Source organism: Marmota flaviventris, chromosome 12, assembly GCF_047511675.1.
Source record: "Marmota flaviventris isolate mMarFla1 chromosome 12, mMarFla1.hap1, whole genome shotgun sequence".
NCBI lineage: Eukaryota > Metazoa > Chordata > Mammalia > Rodentia > Sciuridae > Marmota > Marmota flaviventris.
The window spans coordinates 29452545-29474896 of record NC_092509.1 but is presented as its reverse complement, the minus strand read 5'-3'; the positions used below and the strand labels follow the sequence as shown (position 1 = coordinate 29474896).

General features: G+C 35.1%; 1 protein-coding gene across 1 annotated transcript in view; it reads left to right on the top strand.

Moving 5' to 3' along the window:
* Gpr158 (G protein-coupled receptor 158) overlaps positions 1 to 22352 on the top strand; it is a 408943-nt gene that overhangs the window by 378994 nt on the left and 7597 nt on the right. The window contains exon 8 of the mRNA XM_034636630.2: positions 19338 to 19476. Coding sequence (XP_034492521.2) covers positions 19338 to 19476 — 139 coding nt within the window. The remainder of the gene's footprint in view (positions 1 to 19337; positions 19477 to 22352) is intronic.

Below are 22352 nucleotides of genomic sequence, written 5' to 3'. Positions count from 1 at the left end.
TTAAAATTCTTGCCTATGTATCTGGAAAATTTCCTATATCCATACTTACTCATATCTTTTCTCCCACACATGATCTTAGTAGACATCTAAACCTGTACCACTCTCAACCAATACTTTAATCCCTTGATTTCCAGTGATCTCTCCTACTTTATATAACCTTTTTGCCATCTTAAGCTCTCCTACTTCCACAATCACTGAAGAATTCCATTCTGACCACAATGTTCCTAACTCATTTGCTTACCTACCACTCATACAATAGCTATTCAGTATCACAGAACATATTCATTGTACAGTCACATGCCACATAATAATGTTTGGGTTAATGGCAGTCTGTATATTCAATGGTGATCCCATAAGATTATAATGGAGCTGAAATTTTATTACCTACTGATGTAGTAGCCATCATACATCATGGTTCAGCACATGACTCATGTGTTTATAGGGATGCTTGTATGAACAGACATCATCTACTGCCAGTCATTTGCCATATACCACTATGTACAGAAGCTAAAATTTGATAATGATCATAAATGACTGCTACTGTATTATGTATTTACTTAAAATACTTTTCATTATTATTTTAGAGTATGCTCCTTATACTTAAAGTGTATTGCAAAACATTATGCTGTGTTGCTTGAGAAACAGTTCTATGCATCTCATTTTTACTGAGTCTCTTGATGTAAGTACACTTCATGATGTTCACACAATGACAGAATTGCCTAGCACATTTCTCAGAATGCATCCCCAACATTAAGCAGTGCATAAGTATACGTCCACTAAATTCTGCCCTCCTTCAGAGAGGAAAAAAAACTTAAATAAGTAGCAATTTTTTCCACTAGTGAGGAGGGAACTATGAAAAGCAATGGGTATTTTTTATACATTAATTCTGGGAAAGAATACCTAGAGAGCAAGGGGGACTGATCCTACTTCCCATTCCTGAGGGAGGTCACTCAGGACAGAATGAAGATGCACAGCTTGAGAGGGCTGCAGTGAATTCAGCTCCTTAGCCAGAACCAGGCCTCCATTCAGGTAAGAAGGTTAGAGAAACTAAAAGAGATGAATGATGGAGCCAGAGTCTAGGTCATGACTTTAGGAATTAGGCAGAAGTAGCAAGACTTGAGAGACAGGAATTCAAGCAGTACTCCCAAAGGTGTTAGGTGATAACACTAGGATCTCAGAAAATCAAGACTTTAGTGATAAGGGTACAGGGACCTAGAAGCAAGAGGAAGTTAAATTGTGGGGTAGTGATGTTTTCATTATCTCCCCATCATGTCTTTGTCCTGTCGATTTGGAACTGTTGAAAATATGAGCCAGGAGGTTGCTGTATTTTTTTTTTTTTTTTTGGTACTGAGGATTGAACCCAGTGCACTTAACCATTGAACCACATCCCCAGTCCTTTTTATTTTTTATTTTGAGACAGGGTCTTGCTAAGTTACATAGAGGCTCACTAAGTTGCTGAGGCTGGCTTTGAAGTTGCAATCCTCCTGCCTCGGTCTCCTGAGTCACTGGGATTACAGGTGTGTGCCACCATACCTGGCTGCTATAATTTTTTATACTGTCCTATATTAATTTTCATGTATTTCTCTTTCAGCATGTAACATAATGATATTCTACATCTAATCTCTCTTAATTTGATGTTTTCCAATGTGTAGCAAAAGCCTCTTTTTTAGTTCTACATACCAATTTCTTAAAGTAGCTGTTTACCATTAGATTTTTTTTAATATTCAGAGATTGTCATATAAGAATAAATTTATATATTTTCAGTCAGCTTGAAAATCTGTACTGAAAGATAAATTTTTTTCTCCAATTTTGTGCAGAAATGTTTTTATGTAAAGTAGGGGCTGTGAAGAGGCAGGAGATGGGTTTTACCTCAAGGCTGTGGGAAATCATCACCAAGAAGTTGTGTAGACTCACATTAGTTTCAGGAGTTAATTAAAGAGGGAAGGGAAGGGAGAAGGGAAAAGGGAGAAGGGAGGAAGGAGAGAGGGAAGGAAAATATATTAGCAAGCTTGCATCTGGGTTAGCTTTACCTGTATAAAATGATGTGATTTATTAGTACAAAATAAATGACTGGAAGAGCAAAATGCTCCTTTTTCCACTGAAGTAGAGCTCTAGTTAGAAATGTAGATCATAAGCCTGACACAGTGGTGCATGCCTGTAATCCCAGTGGCTCAGGAGGCTGAAGCAGGAGGATCACAAGTTCATAGCCAGATCCAACAACTTAGTAAGGCCCTAGGCAACTCAGTAAGACCCTGCCTCTAAGAAAAATATTAAAAGGGCTCGAGATGTAGATCAGTGCTTAAGTGGTCCTAGGTTCAATCCCCACTACAAAAAAAAAATGTAGATCATAAAAATAAAGACTGGTCCTTTCTGTTTTTGCTTTATTGCATACAGATATTCCAGAACTGCTCATATGCATGATTTTCCTACCACAGTATTTTAGAAAGAAATAGGGAGGTAGAGGAAACAACTTGGAAAATTTTCTGAGTCTCTATGAGCTTCAATTTCTCTTTGAGGAAGTGATTAGAAACATAGAAGGGAAAATTTACTTTCAGAATCCTATTGTTATTTATGTCTATTTATAATTTTCAAAAATCATTGTCCTGTATAAAAACTTGTGAGATAAGCTTTAATGGAAAGCAAATAAGGATATAAATGCTGCAACTGTGGAAGACAGATGGATCTTGGACAATGTGAGAAGCATTTTAAAGTACTCAGTTTTATTTTTAAAAAAATATTTATATGGTAGAAAGAGAATTTTAAAATTTGTATGTTCCAAAGTATTTCTGGATCAAATTAGAATTTCTATTAAGAGTTAAACTGCATACTTCTTTGAGAATTATTTGTATCTCAAATAATAATGTAGTACTTATTATTTGATTCAGGACTTTGATTTTAAGTACATTTAAATATATTTTCTGTGGAGTACTAAAGGCAAAACAAAGTATTCCTCCATTAGCTCATCCCTATTTCCTCTCCCAACCTAGATATGTGAGCATTTCATTGTTAAATGCTTCACTCTGTATCCCTGACCCCTAACACATTATCTGTCAGTTGTAGGCTCTTGATAAATATTTGCTAGAAGAACAAAAAATGAGCTCAGCTTTCTTTCTCTTTAGATATTTTATGTTGTGAGAATTAGACAAAGATAAAGAAATTCATTAAATCTAAAAACTTAGAAGTTAAGACAATTGTCCTCCATTTTATTTTAATGATAAATTTTGGGAGATATTTTTGAGCAATTTGTATAAATTGGCAATCCCCAACTATTTTTTTGAAACTCTACCTTGATTTCCATAACAATCCACATAATAGATAGATACAAACTTGGCATGGTAAATGAAAGTTATAATATGAAAAGTATTATAAAGTATAATTGCAAATATTGAAGTAGAATACAATTTATGTGTTTCTGTTGAAAGAGCTGTGCCATAGATGAAGGAGCTGAAACTTGGAAATGTTTTCCTAAATTAATGAAAAAAAGTCCCAAGTTATACTTATTTTGAAAAATGTAGCTAGTAGGATTGCCAGATATTTTTCTAAATATAGCAATAAATTGACAGTCAATTGTTCATGTTCAGAATTTTTCACAATAGCATTAAAATTTGTCATATTAAGAAGTCATAACATTATTCCCTGTGAGTTTCCTAACTACTACTACAGACAAGCGAGTAGCATTGACTTCTCGAGCCTGAACTAACTTTTATGATTTCCCTCCTAGAGACATGTTTTCACACTGACATTTAGATATCCTGGGCAGTATCCTCCAATACAGTGCTTTCAGACTTGGATACATGAATAGCAGAGGTGGTAATATAATGAACTTTAAACTTTGGTATATGTAGTTGGATGGCACTCAATTTCTATTCCACATTTAGAACATATTGAAGATCTGAAATAGTTCCAGTAACCAAGAAAAATTAGAATAAGTGAGCACATTTTTACTTTACCTATAATAAAGAAATCAACTGCAAAAAAAGTGACTAATAGATGATAATGTCAAGAATACTTATAACTTCTACTTCGTGGCTAAATCTGTCAGACTTGAGTGCAAATTTACACAGCCACTGAACTTGCCTAAGTTTTTAGTTTCTTCTGGAAGTTAGGTAATGATAATAAAATGTGATGAAATGGAACATAATTGAGACTAAAGCTGTTTTTACTGATTTTCTAACCTAGCTCAAGAATATAGACAGCATACTCTGTGTAGGCCTCTCTTTATCATCTGCTATCTTCTGTTATTCTAGTTTTACATCTCACTAATATGGCCTAGCCTTCTCAACAGCATTTTTTTTATTAGAAATATTGTTTATTCCCATCATTAATTGACTCTAATGGCTTGTTCTAATCCTTATTATACATTATACAGTCATCTATTATATAACCAATGAATAGATAAAACACAAGCCAGAAAGAACAAGTTATCACATCTCATTCAGGCAAAGATAAATTCACCTGACTCATATAAACATTTCACAACAAAAACAATCACAATTTAAAAGTTGTTCACTATATCATAGGTACTAAAAAATAGGTACAGAAAAAAATGACACCTCTAAATATTAATTTAACTAAATATTAATTTAACTAATCAATAATACACTTTAGCAACACTACACAGATAATTTTAATAACAGTATAATGAAAACAAGGCATGAGTAAATTTCTTTTTTTTTAAAGAGAAAGCAAAAGAGAGAGAGAATTTTTTTTTTAATTTTTTATTGTTGGCTGTTCAAAACATTACATAGTTCTTGATATATCATATTTCACACTTTGATTCAAGTGGGTTATGAGCTCCCATTTTTACCCCATATACAGATTGCAGAATCACATCAGTTACACATCCATTGATTTACATATTGCCATACTAGTGTCTGTTGTGTTCTGCTGCCTTTCCTATCCTCTACTATCCCCCCTCCCCTCCCCTCCCCTCCCCTCTTCTCTCTCTGCCCCCTCTACTGTCATTCATTTCTCCCCCTTGTATTATTTTTCCCTTTCCCCTCACTTCCTCTTGTATGTACTTTTGTATAACTCTGAGGGTCTCCTTCCATTTCCATGCAATTTCCCTTCTCTCTCCCTTTCCCTCCCACCTCTCATCCCTTCAACAGCATTTTTATGTTGTAATAATTATTCCCTGACAAAGGCCCTGTTATAAATTAACTCCATCAATGCCTAAGCTGTCTTACAGTCTTAGAAATTCCTTAGAGTGTGACAACCCTTGTTACAAATTGTCTTCACCAAATTGGAAAGAAAGACGTAGAGAAAAATCTAAGCAATAATTGAACAGGAGTGAGAGGCTTGGATATACATTCCATTTGAGAATTTTAAAATATTTGTGCTCTTAATGAATTCTGACATGGATTATCCCATTGTTCAAAAATACTAGTTACTGTGAATTTTACATAGAATATTTTTCACTACAGAAAATATGATCTTTATTTCATTTTCATTGACATGTTCTTCTTTGTACTCCTCCCTCCTGGCATAATATTTTAAATACATGTAACAGACATGGTATTCAGTAATTTAATTAGCCATATGCCAATGTTTAGAAGGAACTGAGACAAATATAGTAACTCTTTTACTGTGTTGTGAGGGAAATTCTGAAATAGCTATTGTTTCTAAGGATTTAAACACTTAATTATCTAGAAGATTAGGTGACATTATGACAGATGAGATGTGAAAGAAGTACCATTTAATGAGTATCGAGGAAAATATATTAGACTTCATTTGTCTTAATGCTCTTGATTAAGGTTCATTACATACATTTTATTGTATTGTATTCTAATGTACCCTATGCCTTCATCTATGCTGCATTACTCTTACTATTTTTTAAATACTTTAAAAATGTTCATTCAAAGGGTGAAAGCCTGACCTCTCTAAGAGTTTGCTTTGGCTTGGGCTACATAATTAGAAACTATCAAGGGCTTGCTTATTTGCTTTCAAAACAATCAATGTGGGGGTTATTTTTTTACTTATATATTACCTCTTCTGAAAAATATTCTACTTCTTTAAGGAGTAGTCAGTTATATAATGCTAAAGTACAGAAAGAAAGAATAATTTATAATTACTTTAATTTTGGAAGTTAATGAAATATTGACATAATTGTTGAGATTATCTTGGGATATAACTCCAGTGCCACAGTCCCCTTCTAGGGCATGAGCACAGTGACTAAATCCTCCCACTAGGCCCTGCCCCTTAAAGATTCTACCACCTACTAATAGTGCCACAGGCTGGCCACCAAGCCTTGAACTCAGGACCTCTGGGGGACCTTTTAGATCGATACTATAGCACAAATCCCTGTGAAAACCTAGGATTTTAAAGGTGAAAAAAAGAAGAAGAAGAAAATCTTTTGTTGCTTGAACAGAGATAACTCATACATTAACATGGTTGTCAGAAAGATTTGAGTGGTCCTTTTCCTTGTGTTGAAAGAAATATCAGTTGAAATAACAAAGTGTTAATTCAAGTTGCTGTAACTTCCAACGTGGTGTTATATCCCTACCCATTCTGATTTCTGCACTAATACTAAAGAGAAGAATCTGGCATTATCATTTCCTCTGAGAAGAGGTTTAATATGTAGGAATAGAAGATTTGAAGGTCTTCCCTTTTTCAGCTCACCAAAACCATTCCCAGTAGTAGTCAAACCTTGGGATAACTTTAATAAGAAAGAAACCATTGGCCAAAAAACAGCAGATTTTTTTAATGACCTCATTAAAATTATTCAGTAGTCAAGCAATGTCCTAATCCAAACCTAAATCACTAAATAGTCTCAACGATTTTAGCTGCAAAATTATGCTAACTTCTAAGGAAGGTAAACTTTCTTTAACTTCCAAAAGAGAAAATGATGATGCTGGAGGTAAAAAATTAAGGTATAAAATAAACTAATTTATTCTTTCTGTTTGCCCTTTAGCATCATTCAAATAACCCCATCTCAAAGAAATGAAACATTTTCCTATAGAGTTAGAATGTAAATAAATAAATAAATAAATAACAACCCTCACTACAGTCATTCAAAAAATACTCAAATTAATTGTTGAAAAGCTATTTGTGAATTTCTAGTGATATAATCCAGGCAAAGGCAAATAAATTGTCAATGCTGTTAGGCTTTCATAAAAGATCAGAAATTAAAAATACACTTGTAAATCGTAGTAAGTAATTCCAAATTTTGCTCCCTACCCAAATAAAAATGTTTGTGTACATAGCAGGGATGGGGAAATGAAAGACCTTGACCTTATCCCCTGAGGATCTCTTATCTTAATTTGTCTTTGTGAGCTCGCCACTTCTTTAAGACTGAAGTCTCTGGATTTTGTGAACGTTCTGTCACCCCATATCAATCTTTTAAGATTCTAAATGTATATATCAGAAAGAAAGAGAAAGGCCTATTTTCTCTATACTTACTACTTAAAATGCAGTAGGGTCTGTGGGAAAAAAAACTTGGTCCAAGTTATAGAAAGACGTGAAGAGAAGCAACAAAGAAAAGTGAACCTAAAATTGTGTGCCTATTCACAGCAGTCTTGCCTCAGAGCGTTATCTAGCAATGAGTGGGTAAGAGAATAGAATAGCCAGGTCACCATCTGATTTACAGTCTCAGTATTCCCATAAATTTCTCTGATCCAAGTTTGAAATTTTAGCATTCAGAATTCTATCTCCCTCCTTTTAAAAGCAGTTAAAAGTTCTATAATAAAACCTTCACAAATATAAATAATGTACAGAATACATTTAGCACAGTTCCTGGTACATCTAACAGATGTTAACTATGCAATCAAATCAATTGAGGGGACAAAAAAGCACTTTCAAGTAGAACTCTTACTACCACAGACTGTTCACTTCTAATTAACATATTAGTTTAAATTACAAACAATTGCTGCTTGGAAAAATTCTCCCAAGGTTTCATCTGTGCCTCTGTTAGTAATAGAAGGAAGAAGGAAAGAAGGAAGGGATGGAGGGAGGGAAAGAGTGGGAAGGAAGGAAGGAAGGAAGGGAGGGAGGGAGGGAAGGGAAAAGAAAAGAAAAGCCCTCAGCCCAAGGACATAAAATTTAGGGAACATTAGCCAAGAACCAGGAGACAAGGGTTCTAGGCCCTGTTCTGCAACTCATTGAGCAAGTCCAAGTGGAGGGAGATGAGCTTCTCGACAGGCAAGTCTTGAAGCCCAACTCTGACCATCCCTTGTGTTTCCCTGCTTCCAAAAAGCTGAAAAATGAATAGATATTTGACCACCATTGTCCTAGTGGTGAAATATATTGCAAGTTCACCTTTTCCATGTATTTCTCTATGCCAAAGCTGAATAAACGGCCAGCAGAGTAACTGCAGCTCACTAACCACCCCTTTCCCCACCATATACATTTGCAAAAATGTCCTCCTCACGACATGCTCAAATGAAGTCACTTTTAACTTTAAAATTCTATCAAATATCATTTACATTTTTTAATTCATGTAACCTCATTATTGTCCTTATTTTAAGCAAAGAAGAGGCAAATAGGCAGCCAGAATATAAGCTTCCATGTACATATTTAGTCCTAAAAGTCTGGAATTCAAGATCTTCTCAAGAAGTATTGAAGATATTCAGTTTAATACTTAATGATAACCTTTGAGCTGTCCACTCTATTAAAAGAAAATAGGCTATCTTGGGTGGAATCATAAATAATATTTTACTCTGTTCATGAATTTTCTAAGTTGATAGGATTTAGAGGGAAATAAAATGTGAATGTTTTGTCAATTATGTATTTTTTATGCTATCTTAAAATAATTTTAAGGGGATAAAGAGGATAAACTGTTATTAATACAAAATGCCTGTGCAACATGGCTTAACAAGGTCTCCACAGTTTGAGCATCTTTTGTACTTTGTAGTTGTTCTCATCTTGGCCCTTGTGGGTGGTTTAAGATCACAGAGCTGGGTCATTTTCTTTGCTTGTCCCAGGCCTTTGGAAAAAATAACTTGAAATTACTTTCATTATGGTATATTAATTTTTAAAAGGCTATGGTAGTTAACTTTTGAACTGTTATCTCTTATAGATTAAAAATAAAATACCTTGGTTTTCTAAAAGCCTTATTTGAATCTTTAAATATAAATGTAATTCCCTTTTTAACTATACTCATGCCTCCCATCAAAATCGTTTAACAAAGCAGAAGTATAACACATATTTCAACTCCCACATAAAAACACTGCAAAATTTGATAACATCTACATATTTTCTTTACTAATTGCAGTGTTAGTCTGAATTTAATTATATGAAACTGATTTTTTTCTAAGTAATTTTATATATCATATTTAGTTTAATTGGTACTTTGAATAATAAATTGTTTTTCAGTGAGAGAATATTGTTGATATTGTTAATGAAATTATTTTAATGTTCAGCTTAGCTATTATGAGAAATATTATTTTGTCTTATAGTTTTAAATATAATCCTCCATTGTGGCACACTGATTAACCTGATAACAACTTTCCTTTTTTGAATCTTTGGTGTAACATATAAACACTGCAATAACTAGTAGAAGATACTGTTTTTATAATGCAGCTACTTGTAAATCCTTTAACTGCAGCATATGTTTTGTGCCATTGGTTTTTTTCCACATTTTTTATTGGTGCATTATAGTTGTACAAATTGATGGTATTTGTTATTAGGTATTTGTACATGCACACAATATAATAATATAATTTAGCCAATATCATTCCCCAGTACTGTTTCTTTTTGGGAGGCTCAGTACCAGTGATTGAACTCAGTGGCACTGGACCATTGAGTCACATCTCTAGCCCTGTTTTGTATTTTATTTAGAGACAGGGTCTCACTGAGTTGCTTAGCACCTCACTTTTGCTGGGGCTGGCTTTGAACTGGCAATTACAGGTGTGCACCACCTTGACTGGCCCCAGCACTGTTTCTTTTACTTTTTTATAATTAGTCTTTTTTTATTTATATGTGACAGCAGAATGAATTACAATTCTTATTACACATATAGAGTATGAATTTTCATATTTCTGCTTATATACAAAGTATATTCACACCAATTCGTGTCTTTATACATGTACTTTGGATAATGATGTCCATCACATTCTACCATCATTTCTAACCCTATGCCCCTCCCTTCCACTCCAACCCCTCTGCCCTATCTAAAGTTTGTCCATTCCTCCCATGCTCCCTCTCCCTACCCCACTATGAATCAGCCTCCTTATATCAGAGAAAACATTTAGTATTTGGTTATTTGGGATTGGCTAAGTTCACTGAGCATTATCTTCTCTAACTCCATCCACTTACTGGCAAATGTCATGATTTTATTCTCTTTTATTGCTGAGTAATATTCCATTGTGTATATATGCCACATTTTTTTATCCATTTATCTACTGAAGGGCATCTAGGTTGGTTGTGCAGTTTAGCTATTATGAATTGTGCTGCTATAAATATTGATGTGGCTGTGTCCCTGTAGTATGCTGTTTTTAAATCCTTTGGGTATAGACCCAGGTGAGGGATAGCTGAGTCAAATGGTGGTTCCATTCCCAATTTTCCAAGAAATCTCCATACTACTTTCCATATCAGCTGCACCAATTTGCAGTCCCATTAGCAGTGTATGCGTGTACCTTTTCCCCCACATCCTCGCCAACACATACATAATGCATAATAGCTGCCATTCTGACTGGAGTGAGATGAAATTTAGAGTAGTTTTGATTTGCATTTCTCTAATTGCTAGTGATGGTAAACATTTTTTCATATATTTATTGATTGATTGTATATCATCTTCTGAGAAGTGTCTATTCAGGCCCTTGGCCCATTTATTAATTGGGTTATTTATTTTTTGGTGTTTAGCTTTCTGAGTTCTTTATATACCCTAGAGATTAGAGCTCTATTTGATGTGTGAGGGGTAAAGATTTGCTCCCAAGATGTAGGCTCTGTATTCACCTCACAGATTGTTTCTCTTGCTGAGAAGAAACTTTTTAGTTTGAGTCCATCCCAAATATTGATTCTTGATTTTAATTCCTGTGCCAAAGGAATCTTATTAAGGAGGTTGGGGCCTCATCCCACATGATGGAGATTAGGGCCTACTTTTTCTTCTATTAGACACAGTGTCTCTGGTTTAATTGCTAAGTATTTGATTCATTTTGAGTTGAGTTTTGTGCATGGTGAGAGATAGAGGTTTAATTTCATTTTGTTGCATATGGATTGCCAATTTCCCAGAACCATTTGTTGAAGAGGCTGTCTTTCTCCAATGCATCTTTTGACACCTTTGTCTAATATAAGATAATTGTAATTTTTTGGGTTAGTCTCTGTGTCCTCTGTTTTATACCATTGGTCTACCATTCTGTTTTGGTGCCAATGCCATGCTGTTTTTATTACTTTTGCTCTGCAGTATAGCTTAAGATCTGGTATAGTGATGCCACCTGCTTTACTCTTCCTGCTAAGGATTGCTTTAGTTATTCTGGGTCTATTATTTTTCCAGATGAATTTCATGACTGCTTTTTCTATTTCTATGAGGAATTTCATTGGGATTTTGATTGGAATTGCATTAAATCTGTATAATGCTTTTGTTAGTATGGTCATTTTGATAATATTAATTCTGCCTATCCAAGAGCAAGGTAGATCTTTCCATCTTCTAAGATCTTCTTTGACTTCTTTCTTTAGGGTTCTGTAATTTTCTTTATATAGATCTTTTACCTCTTTCATTAAGTTGATTCCAAAGTATTTTATTTTTTGAGGTAATTGTAAGTGGGGTAGTTTTCCTCATTTCCCTTTCTGAGGATTTGTCACTGATATACAGAAATGCCTTTGATTTATGGGTGTTGGTTTTATATCCTGCTACTTTGCTGAATTCATTTACTATTTCTAAAAGTTTTCGGGTGGAACTTTTAGGGTCTTCTAGGTATAGAATCATATCATCAGCAAATAGTGCCAATTTGAGTTCTTCTTTTCCTGTGTGTATCCCTTTAATTTCTTTCATCTGTCCAATGGCTCTGGCCAGTGTTTCAAGAACTATGTTAAATTGAAGTGGTGAAAGAGGGCATCTCTGTCTTGTTCCAGTTTTTAGAGGGAATGCTTTCAATTTTTCTCCACTTAGAATGATAAATTAGCCTGGAGCTTAGCATAGATAGCCTTTATAATGTTGAGATATGTTCCTGTTATCCCTAGTTTTTCTAATGTTTTGAACATGAAGGGGTGCTGTGTTTTGTCAAATGCTTTTTCTGCATCTATTGAGATGATCATATGATTTTTATCTTTAAGTCTATTTTTTTTTTCGAGAGAGAGAAAATTTTTTTAATATTTATTTTTCAGTTTTCGGCAGACACAACATCTTTATTTTATGTGGTGCTGAGGATCGAACCCAGCACCCCGCGCATGCCACGCATGCGTGTTACCGCTTGAGCCACATCCCCAGCCCTCTTTAAGTCTATTGATGTGATGAATTACATTTATTGATTTCCGTATGTTGAACCAACCTTGCATCCCTGGGATGAATCCCACTTGATCATGGTGCATGATCTTTTTGATATGTTTTTGTATTCAATTTGTCAGAATTTTATTGAGAATTTTTGTATCTATGTTCATTAGAGATATTGGTCTGAAGTTTTCTTTTTTTGATATGTCTTTGCCTGGTTTGGAATCAGGGGATACTGGCCTCATAAAATAAATTAAAGAGTATTGGTATTAGTTCTTCTTTAAAGGTCTTGTAGGACTTGGCTGTGTATCCATCCGGTAGACTTTTGATAGCATCTTCTATTTTGTCATTTGAAATTGATCTGTTTAACTTATGTATATAATCCTGATTCAATTTGGGTAAATTGTATGACATTAGAAATTTATCGATGCCTTCGATATTTTCTATTTTATTGGAGTACAAGTTTTCAAAATAATTTCTAATTATCTTCTGTATTTCTGTAATATCTGTTGTGATATTTCCTTTTTCATCACATATTTTAGTAATTTGAGCTTTCTCTCTCCTTGTCTTCATTAGCATGGCTAAGGGTCTGTCAATTTTATTTATTTTTTTAAAGAACCAATTTTTGTTCTGTCGATTTTTTCAATTGTTTCTTTTGTTTCAATTTCATTGATTTCAGCTCTGATTTTAATTATTTTTTGTCTTCTACTGCTTTTGGAGTTGATTTGTTCTTCTTTTTCTAGGGCTTTGAGATGTAATGTTAAGTCATTTATTTGTTGACTTTTCTTCTTTTAAGGAATGAACTCCATGCAATGAACTTTCCTCTTAGAACTGCTTTTATAGTGTCCCAGAGATTTCAATATGTTGTATCTGTGTTCTCATTCACCTCTAAAAATTTTTGAATCTCCTCTTGATGTCTACTGCAACCCATTGTTCATTCAGTAGCATATTATTTAATCTCCATGTGTTGGAGTGGCTTTTATTTCTTATTTTATCATTTATTTCTAATTTCATTCCATTATGATCTGATAAAATGCAGGGTAGTATCTCTACTTCTTTATATTTTCTAAGAGTTGCTTTGTGGCATAGTATATGGTCTATTTTAGAGAAGGATCTATGTGCTAAGAAGAAAGTATATTCTCTCTTTGAAGGATGAAATATTCTATATATGTCAGTTAAGTCTAAGTTATTGAGTGTATTATTGAGTTCTATAGTTTCTTTGTGCAGCTTTTGTTTAGAACATCTATCTAGTGATGAAAGAGGTGTGTTAAAGTCACCCAAAATTATTCTATTGTGTTCTATTTGACTCTTGAACTTGAGAAGAGTTTGTTTGATGAACATAGACACTCCATTGTTTGGAGCATATATTTTTATAATTGTTAAGTCTTGTTGGTGTATGGTTCCCTTGAAAAGTGTATAGTGTACGTCTTTGTCCTTTTTGATTGACTTTAGCTTGAAGTCAATTTTATCTGATATAAGGATGGAAACCCCTGCTTGCTTCTGCAGTCCATGTGAGTGGTATGATTTTTCCAAGCCTTTCACCTTCAGTCTGTGGATGTCTTTTTCTATGAGATGAGTCTCTTGGAGGCAGCATATTGTTGGATCTTCTTTTTTTATTCAATCTGCTAGTCTATGTCTTTTGATTGGTGAGTTTAGGCCATTAAGATTCAGGCCTAAAAATGAGAGAATATACTTTCTTCTCAGCAGCACATGGATCCTTCTCTAAAATAGACCATATACTATTACTGAGACATGATTTGTATTCCCAGACATTTTTGGTATTTAATGTGACTTTGTTTCTCCTCTGATTAGATTTTCCTTTAGTGTAATCCCTCCCTCTGCTGATTTTCATCATTTTTTTTTCATTTCCTCTTCTTGGAATATTTTGCTGAGGATGTTCTTTAGTGCAGGCTTTCTAGTTGTAAATTCTTTTAACTTTTGTTTATCATGGAGGTTTTTATTTCATCATCAAATCTAAAGCTTAGTTTTGTTGGATATAAGATTCTTGGTTGCCATCCATTTTCTTTCAGGCTTGGTATATATTGTTCCATGATCTCCTGGCTTTGAGGGTCTGGGTTGAAAAATCTGCTGAGATACGAATTGGTCTCCCCCTATATGTAATCTGATTCTTCTCTCTTGCGGCTTTTAAGATTCTATCTTTATTCTGTATGCTAGGCATTTTCATTATAATGTGCCTTGGTGTAGATCTGTTGTACATTTGGTGTCCTGTAAGTCTCATGTATTTGGTTTTCCAATTCATTCTTCATGCTTGGGAATTTTTTTTAATATTATCTCATTGACGAGATTGTGAATTCCTTTGGTTTGAAACTCTGTGCCTTCCTCTATCCCAATAACTCAGATTTGGTCTTTTGATGATGTTTCATAATTCTTGGATGTTTTGTTCATTGTTTCTTACCATCTTCACTGTGTGATCAACTTTATTTTCCAGATTGTATACTTTGTCTTCATTATCTGACATTCTTTCTTCCAAGTGATCTAGTCTGTTGGTTATGCTTTCTATTGAGTTTTTTGTTTGATTTATTGTATCCTTCATTTCAAGGATTTCTGACTGTTTTTTTTTTTTCCCAGAATGTCTCTCTGGAAGTAATCTTTTGTTACCTGTATTTGCTCTTATCTCTTTGTTGGAGTGAAGAAGTTTTGTCTGTATTTGCTCATTTAGGTCATTCTTTAATTCACAGATCATTTTAACTATGAACCTTCCGAACTTCTTCTCTGACATTTCATCAACTTCTCTGTCCATGGGATGTGTTGTTATAGTATTCTGGTTTGTTTGGGGCACTTTCCTCCCTTGCTTTTTCATGTTGTCTATGAGTCTCCTTTCTTGCAGTGTGGATCTGAGATATTACAGTTTCTTCCTATATTCTTGTAATATCTGTGCAGACTGTCTATACCTCACCTTGATGTTAGGCTTCCAGAACCTACTGGTGTCCCTCAATGTATGCTACTGCATTTGCATCTAAAGGAGGTGGCAGCAATAGCCAAGGTAACTCCAGATAATAGTTAAGGTGCCCCTAAGATGGAAGCAATGTCTTACAGAGATGGGGCTGAAAGGGTGGGCCTCATCCTCTCTTTGGGATGCCTGCTCTGAGATGCAGCTGCTTCTAGACCCTGTCTGCTGTCAAAGTTTGGGCCTACTATGTGGGGAAGGCTATGGCGATGACTGCAGTATCCCAAGATGGAAGTGGGTTAGGCTTGGGCTCCCAGGTGGGGGGTGAGAAGAGGATGAACTCAAACCTACCCTGGACCTGGGTCCTACGCGCAAGTTGGTGTGGATGGATCTGGGCCAGGCCTGGGCTTCTGCAGTAGTCTGCTGGTTGGAAGAGGCTGTCCTGTGCAGGAAGCTGGGCTCTAGCGGGTGTCTGCCCCAAGGGTTGAGGGGTGGACCTGGGCCTACTGTGAGTCTGGATCTGTGGGTCTGGTGTGGGTGGTCTGAGCTGGGCTTGGGTTCCGCGGGTAGTCTGCTGGTCAGAAGGAATGGTCCTGTGCCAGAGGCTAGGCCCTGGGGTGTCTTTCTCCCGGATAGAGGGGTGGACCTGAGCCTACTGTGAGCCTGGGCCCCACACAGGCCGGTTTGGGTGGATCTGGGCCACAGGGCTCAACCTCCCCCCGTAGTCCACTGGTCGGAAGGGATAGTCCTGTGCCAGAGGCTAGGCTCTAGCTGTTGCCTGCCCCACTGGTGGAGGGGTGGTCTTCCCACCTACTGTGAGCCTGGGTCCCGCGGGGGCTGGTGTGGGCCGCATCCCAGCACTGTTTCTTAATAGTTTTTTGCCTTCATCATTCTTTTCTACCAAACACAGTACCCCACACTTATTGTGTGTCAGTAAATAGAGGTTGTCATGTTAGTAATAATGCCAGCATCATCTTTAGGTCATTTTTAGTCTAGTTACATGAAACATAAGAGACAAAAATAAAATTTAAAGAATTTATTTGAGCAAAGAATGATTCATGAATCAGGAAGTACCCAAATCGAAAGGACATGTGGGTTTCACAATAGCAGTCTGAGCATAGAACAAAACACAGAAACAAATTTTTTAAAAACTACTTTATTTGCTATAGCTAAGTGTTGGGTATGGTTGGAAAGGAGGGCCCACATTATAGAATGAATCAGCTAGTTAGCTGTCTGTTATTGGCTGAAGTTCAATTCAAATTTAATCAGTTACAAGGAATGCCTCTAACCTGTTTCAGTTTGCTTATGTAAGGGTCCATGAGCCTTCCAGGTGAAGCAATGACTTCAGTCTAACAGCTTCCTACTTATTTTGCTTCAGCAGGCCCTGTAATGTTATATGGAGTGGCAAGGTTACATTACATCTATATCTCTGGTTATTTAAACATGAAATTAACATCAGAGTCATTCAGTTCAACAAACAGTTATTAAGACTTATCTATTTGGCCTCCATGTTGTACCTGTGTAGGCCAAGGGAGAAAAAAAAATCACTGGAAACTCAGTTCTTGCCCTGAAAGAGGTCATAATTGGGTGAGGTGGTTCGAGGAGGGTGTTGACTAATAAGACCCAACCCCTGAAAAATTTTCTCCCAGTTATACATTATATGGCCTTATTCTCTGCTTTGTGTTGTATAGATAGTTAAAAAGAGAGAGAGAGATTAGTGGAAAGAAAATTCAGTGTAGGTTATAGCCATTCCAGGCAGCTTGTGAGGTGAAACTTGAGTTTGGACCTTAAAAAATTGACTAAGATTTGGAAATGGAGTTAAGAGAAAATTTTCAGGGGGAGAAGTAGTGTGAGCCATGGCTCATAGGTAAGACCAATCTTTGGAGTATTTAGCAAACAATGAGACATCATAGGTTAGCTCAAAGTGTTTATGTTGGGGAGCACTGGGAGATCATATTAAATATATAGTGTGAAGTCATGTGGAGAGTTACAAATGCCAGGATGAAGGATTTGTAAAACAATAATATGGAGCCTTTGAAGATTTCTGAATAAAGATGTAATTGATGCCTCACAAAAGGCTGAGGCTCAGAGAAACAAGAAGTCAGGATCTAACAAATATATAAGTGAAAAAGGATAAAGGCAAGTAATATGAGGAAAAAACATGAACCCTGGATAGCAAGAAAGTCTTATAAGTAACAACATGTATGCCTGAACAGGAACCCCCTTAGAGTCTTTCTTTGGGGAGAGAAATTATTTCCAGCCTTGTACTGACATCTGAATAAACCTTCTAATGGAGATTGGGTTAACCCAAATGAATAGTCAGAGATTTGGAGAAACCCTGATATGATCAAAATGGAGTTTCAGAAAAATGAACTTGTTGTTATTATGATGAACGGATTAGTACAGGGTGAAGCCAGCTGTAGAGGGCCCTTGTAAAATAATTTCAACAAATAAGAAGTGAACTGATAGGGACTTATACAAAGATTAGAATTGTATTCCTTGAGAGAAATCAATAAATATGAAGAATGAGAGAGAGAGAGAGAGAGAGAGAGAGAGAGAGAGAGAAAGAAAGAAACATAGAAGTGAAAGGTAGCTCTGAGATTTCAAACCTAGTTACAGAAGGCAAAAGTGGTGCCACAGGCTGAGTTGGAAAAGCAAATTGTATGTGAATACAATTTGCTGATTTTCTTCATTCAACCCAATAGAGCTCAATTGGAAACAACATTCACCTCATATGGCCTGTGCTCACCATAGTGAATAATTTGGAATGATGCTAAATCTCATGGAGAGTTTGAAGTGAAGTGTCCACTCCACCCCCTGCTTTGGCTTTTGGTTTTGAGTAGCTTGATTATCAATACTTGGGACACTTCCTAATGTTTAAATAATAGTAGAAACATGTTGAAATGTTGGCAGATAAAATTTTGGGTTTTAGATGGACAATCAGTGTTTTGAAATGAGATCAGAATTTTAGTATGCAAGAAGGCTACATGTAAGTAATGTCTTTGGTGAGATATTTTGTCCAAATTAGAACGTTCTTAGTATTCAGATTTTATTTTCCAATATGGTTGTGTCACTGAGGTAAAATAGGTTTTAAAACTTACTGGTTTTAAAAATTATTGCAATGCTTAGTTTGAAAAAAAAAAGTCAAATGAGAAGTTTAATAATAAGAACCATTTAACAACTACTATGTGTCAGAAATTATGTTGCTTTATCTGAATTTTTTATTTAATTAACAAATAATCCTAGGAGGTATGTACTTACTTTTATTTTCTTCATTTTCCAATGAAGTAACTGTGACCACAGAGGTTAAGTAAATCACCTAGGATTAATCAAAGTAAGTTAGGGTAGAGCCAGGTTCAGACGTAACATCTAGTATGATTTTGAAGTCCTTATTCTTAGCTGCCATCCTCTGCCTATCTCTTCTGGCTTCAGTGATCAAACAGGGTGATCGTGAATTTTACTAAATCTTTCAGCACTCCACCCATAAAAGATATGATTTCTGTCATGTGTGAAGAAACAACGTTTCATTTATAAAATATGCCACTGAATGTTCAGCAACCTATGTTCTCACACTTCTGGCAATGGATATTTTTACTTGCTGAACTGGGCACAGTGCAATAAAAACTTAAATTTCTAGGAGCTTTATATAAACATATTACAAAGGATTTTGTTGTTGTTGTTGTTCTTGTTCTTGTTCTTGTTTTTTTTTTTTTTTTGCCTTGATAATTTTCTTAAGACCAAGATCCTCCATGAACATCCTAAACCTAGGATGGGGATAAGAAAAATTATTTTACAAATGTTTTAGGAAAAATACAGATATCAGCAAAAACAAAACTGAGAATTCAAATGCTGTTAAAAACAATGACAAAGTATACCTTTGAAAAGATCTGTATATTAAATAAAATTTAAAAATAAATAAATAGTATCTGTATTTACATATAAATGGTACTTTGCAAGCATCTATTTCTAAATTTATGTTTCTGTGACAGACAAAATGCATGCTAAAGAACTTATATTTTTGTTCACCTGTGAAACTAATGGAAAATTGTTTGTTTGTTCTTCTCACAGCTGAATTTTTATTCCTCTTGTGGGGTGTTTATCTCTGCTATGCAGTGCGGACAGTCCCATCAGCATTTCATGAGCCACGCTATATGGCTGTTGCCGTTCACAATGAGCTCATTATCTCTGCTATATTCCATACAATTAGGCAAGTGATCTGTAGAGCTAGTAAATGACTGTTTTATTTTTCTGATATGTTGCAGTTTAATTTAAATAGAAAAATTGGATAAAATGAATAATGGAAAGATTTAGGAAGGGTGGTGTTTTATAAGTTGACTAATTTGTTCCTGTAATGGCAAATGAATAGTTTTGTTTTTACTCTATTCCTTCTGATATTGCTTTTTTCCCTTTGTTTATTTTGAAGGTTAACTCAATGATATTGCATTATGTTAAACCACTATAGAATATTGTGTATATATGATATTATTTGTTATGAACATATAAAGCAATGAACATATAATTATAAAGCAGATATCGATAACCCAACTGTTTTTATTCATATTTCATATAATGGTTTATATTCTCAAAATCCTAACAATCAAATAGACAATTTATGTGTGAATTCTACTGAATTCAAAACAAATGAAAAAAATTGTCTATCCTCTGGGTTATTGTATGCAATTGGGGTTCTGTCATAATCACATTTTAGCCATGACTTTCTTGGGTAAAAGTGTATACTCCAGGGCTCTTCTCTGTGTTATGCATTCTCTATAGCAGATGAATATGAAGAAAGGTGAAAATGGCATATAATGAAGTGAGCAAAATGACTTATCTTCTGAGAATTTTCCCTTGCTTGATGTTTGAAAATGAAATGAAAATCTGAGGATGGAACAACAACAAAAGAATCCTGTTATTTGAAAAGCAACAAAAAAATGTCATTCAGATGAATGCCTGACAGATATTGAAAGCAAGGATACACTTAAGAAAATTATTAGTAACTTTGAATGTCTTGGCCCTCAGTGGAAAGAGAAAATCCCTTTTCTTTGGTTTCATCTCCTTTGATGGAATTCAGATGTCCCTAGAAATCAGTGAGAATGGGAATCAGGTTGGGGGCAGGAGACTGTGGACTTGTGCGCATTTCCCAGTATGCTTATTTATCACTTTAGTCAGAAAAATACTAACTAGCACCTGTAGGGATGCATGATGCCAGGAGGCACAGGCTATGCTTCTTAAACTTTTCAGTAAAAAAGAGAGAGAGAGAGAGAGAGAGAGAGAGAGAGAGAGAGAGAGAGAGAGAGATGTCTGTGATCTGACTATCCTGGAAACAGGATTCAGAGAAACTAGGTTCCTAGCTTTGACTTACCTCTCTCAAGAGAGAGTAAAGAGAAACAGAGAAGAGAAAGAGATTAGAAGATGGAAAAAGGATGTGAATGAAAATATGAGATCATAAAGACACAATGGGAGGAATGGTCTTCCTAGAGTTTCAGCATCTGAAAACAGATGCCCTTGGTCCAGAATGTAGGGAGCACCAGAAGACATCATGTCACAGCCCCAGATCTCCAATATACTTTTCATTTCTCCAAGATAAAGACTATTTTCCAAGTGAAGCTGTTTTTTTGTACTTTGTTTCCAGAATGTCAAGCACATGTTTCAAGATCTAACCATCATCTGAATATTTACAAACCTGAGAGAAGACATTATTCCCAATAAGTTTAAATGTCTTCTACTATCAGCATGTGACTATGCAGTACAAAGTGTTTTCCACTTTTGCCCCACATTAAGCTTCTAACTTTGTTAGAAGCAAATTAATTGGCCAAGTTAAATTTGTTCAAATCAGTTACATAGGTATCCTTTTATACATTAGATGTACTCTATTCAGTTTTCACTATCAATTTTTTTTCAGTAAATGTCAAACTGTAAACTGGTCCAGGTCCTTTCAAAAATAGGCAAGGTAAATTATGCTTTAAATATATATTTTTTAAGTTTAGTAAAATGATAATAGATGGTCATTACACAAAAAATCATACAATAAAGTTTAAAAGTAAACCTCTTAGTTGGGCCATCTACAGATATGTACTATTAACATATTAGTATGCAAATTTTAGATGTTTTTATATTTATGCCTATATTTATAATAATGTAGTATTTTACAGCCATAAGGGACCAAGGAATTTAAATTATAGTTTAACTCAGTAAATCTGAAAAACATTGATTTGGGGTGGAGTGGGTAGGAAGCAAGTAATAGGCAATGATAATTAAAGAAATCAAGTATGCAGTATGCACAATATCATATTTACGCATGGACTTAATTCATACATGCTATAGTTCCAAAAGTAAGAAGCAATAACATAATAATAATTTAAACCAACTGAGCCTATTTCAGTAAATTTTTTTTATTTTGTTAATTTTCTTGAATGAAATAATATTAAATAAGGCTTCCAACATCAGAAAAGATATTCTCTATTAATATATCTTCTTTCTTGTCTGTGTAAAATATAAGGTTATATGTGTGTATATGTACCTGTGTGTGTGTGTATATATAAATAAAACAACTACATATTATATATAGATTTACTTGCATTCTTACCAAATTGTCACACAAAAAGAGGCTAAAGAACTAAGTGTAAAAGTACAGAAGACCATTTTCCCAGTACGTTCTACTCCTTTGCTTATTTTTAACTACTGCAAAACCTGATTTTTCTCAAGGTATTTCTAGTTATAATTGCAGTAATTTATTTTTTTTTTTATTTTTTTATTTTTTTATTGTGGGTTGTTCAAAACATTACAAATTTCTTGACATATCATATTCCACACTTTGATTCAAGTGGGTTATGAACTCCCTCCTTCACCCCATACACAGATTGCAGAATCACATCAGTTACACATCCATTGATTTACAAATTGCCATACTAGTGTCTGTTGTGCTCCGCTGCCTTTCCCATCCTCCACCCTCCCCCCTCCCCACCTCTCCCCTCCCCTCCCCTCCTCTCTCTCTACCTCCTCCACTGTATAACCCTGAGGGTCTCCTTCCATTACCATGCAATTTCCCTTCTCTCTCCCTTTCCCTCCCACCTCTCATCCCTG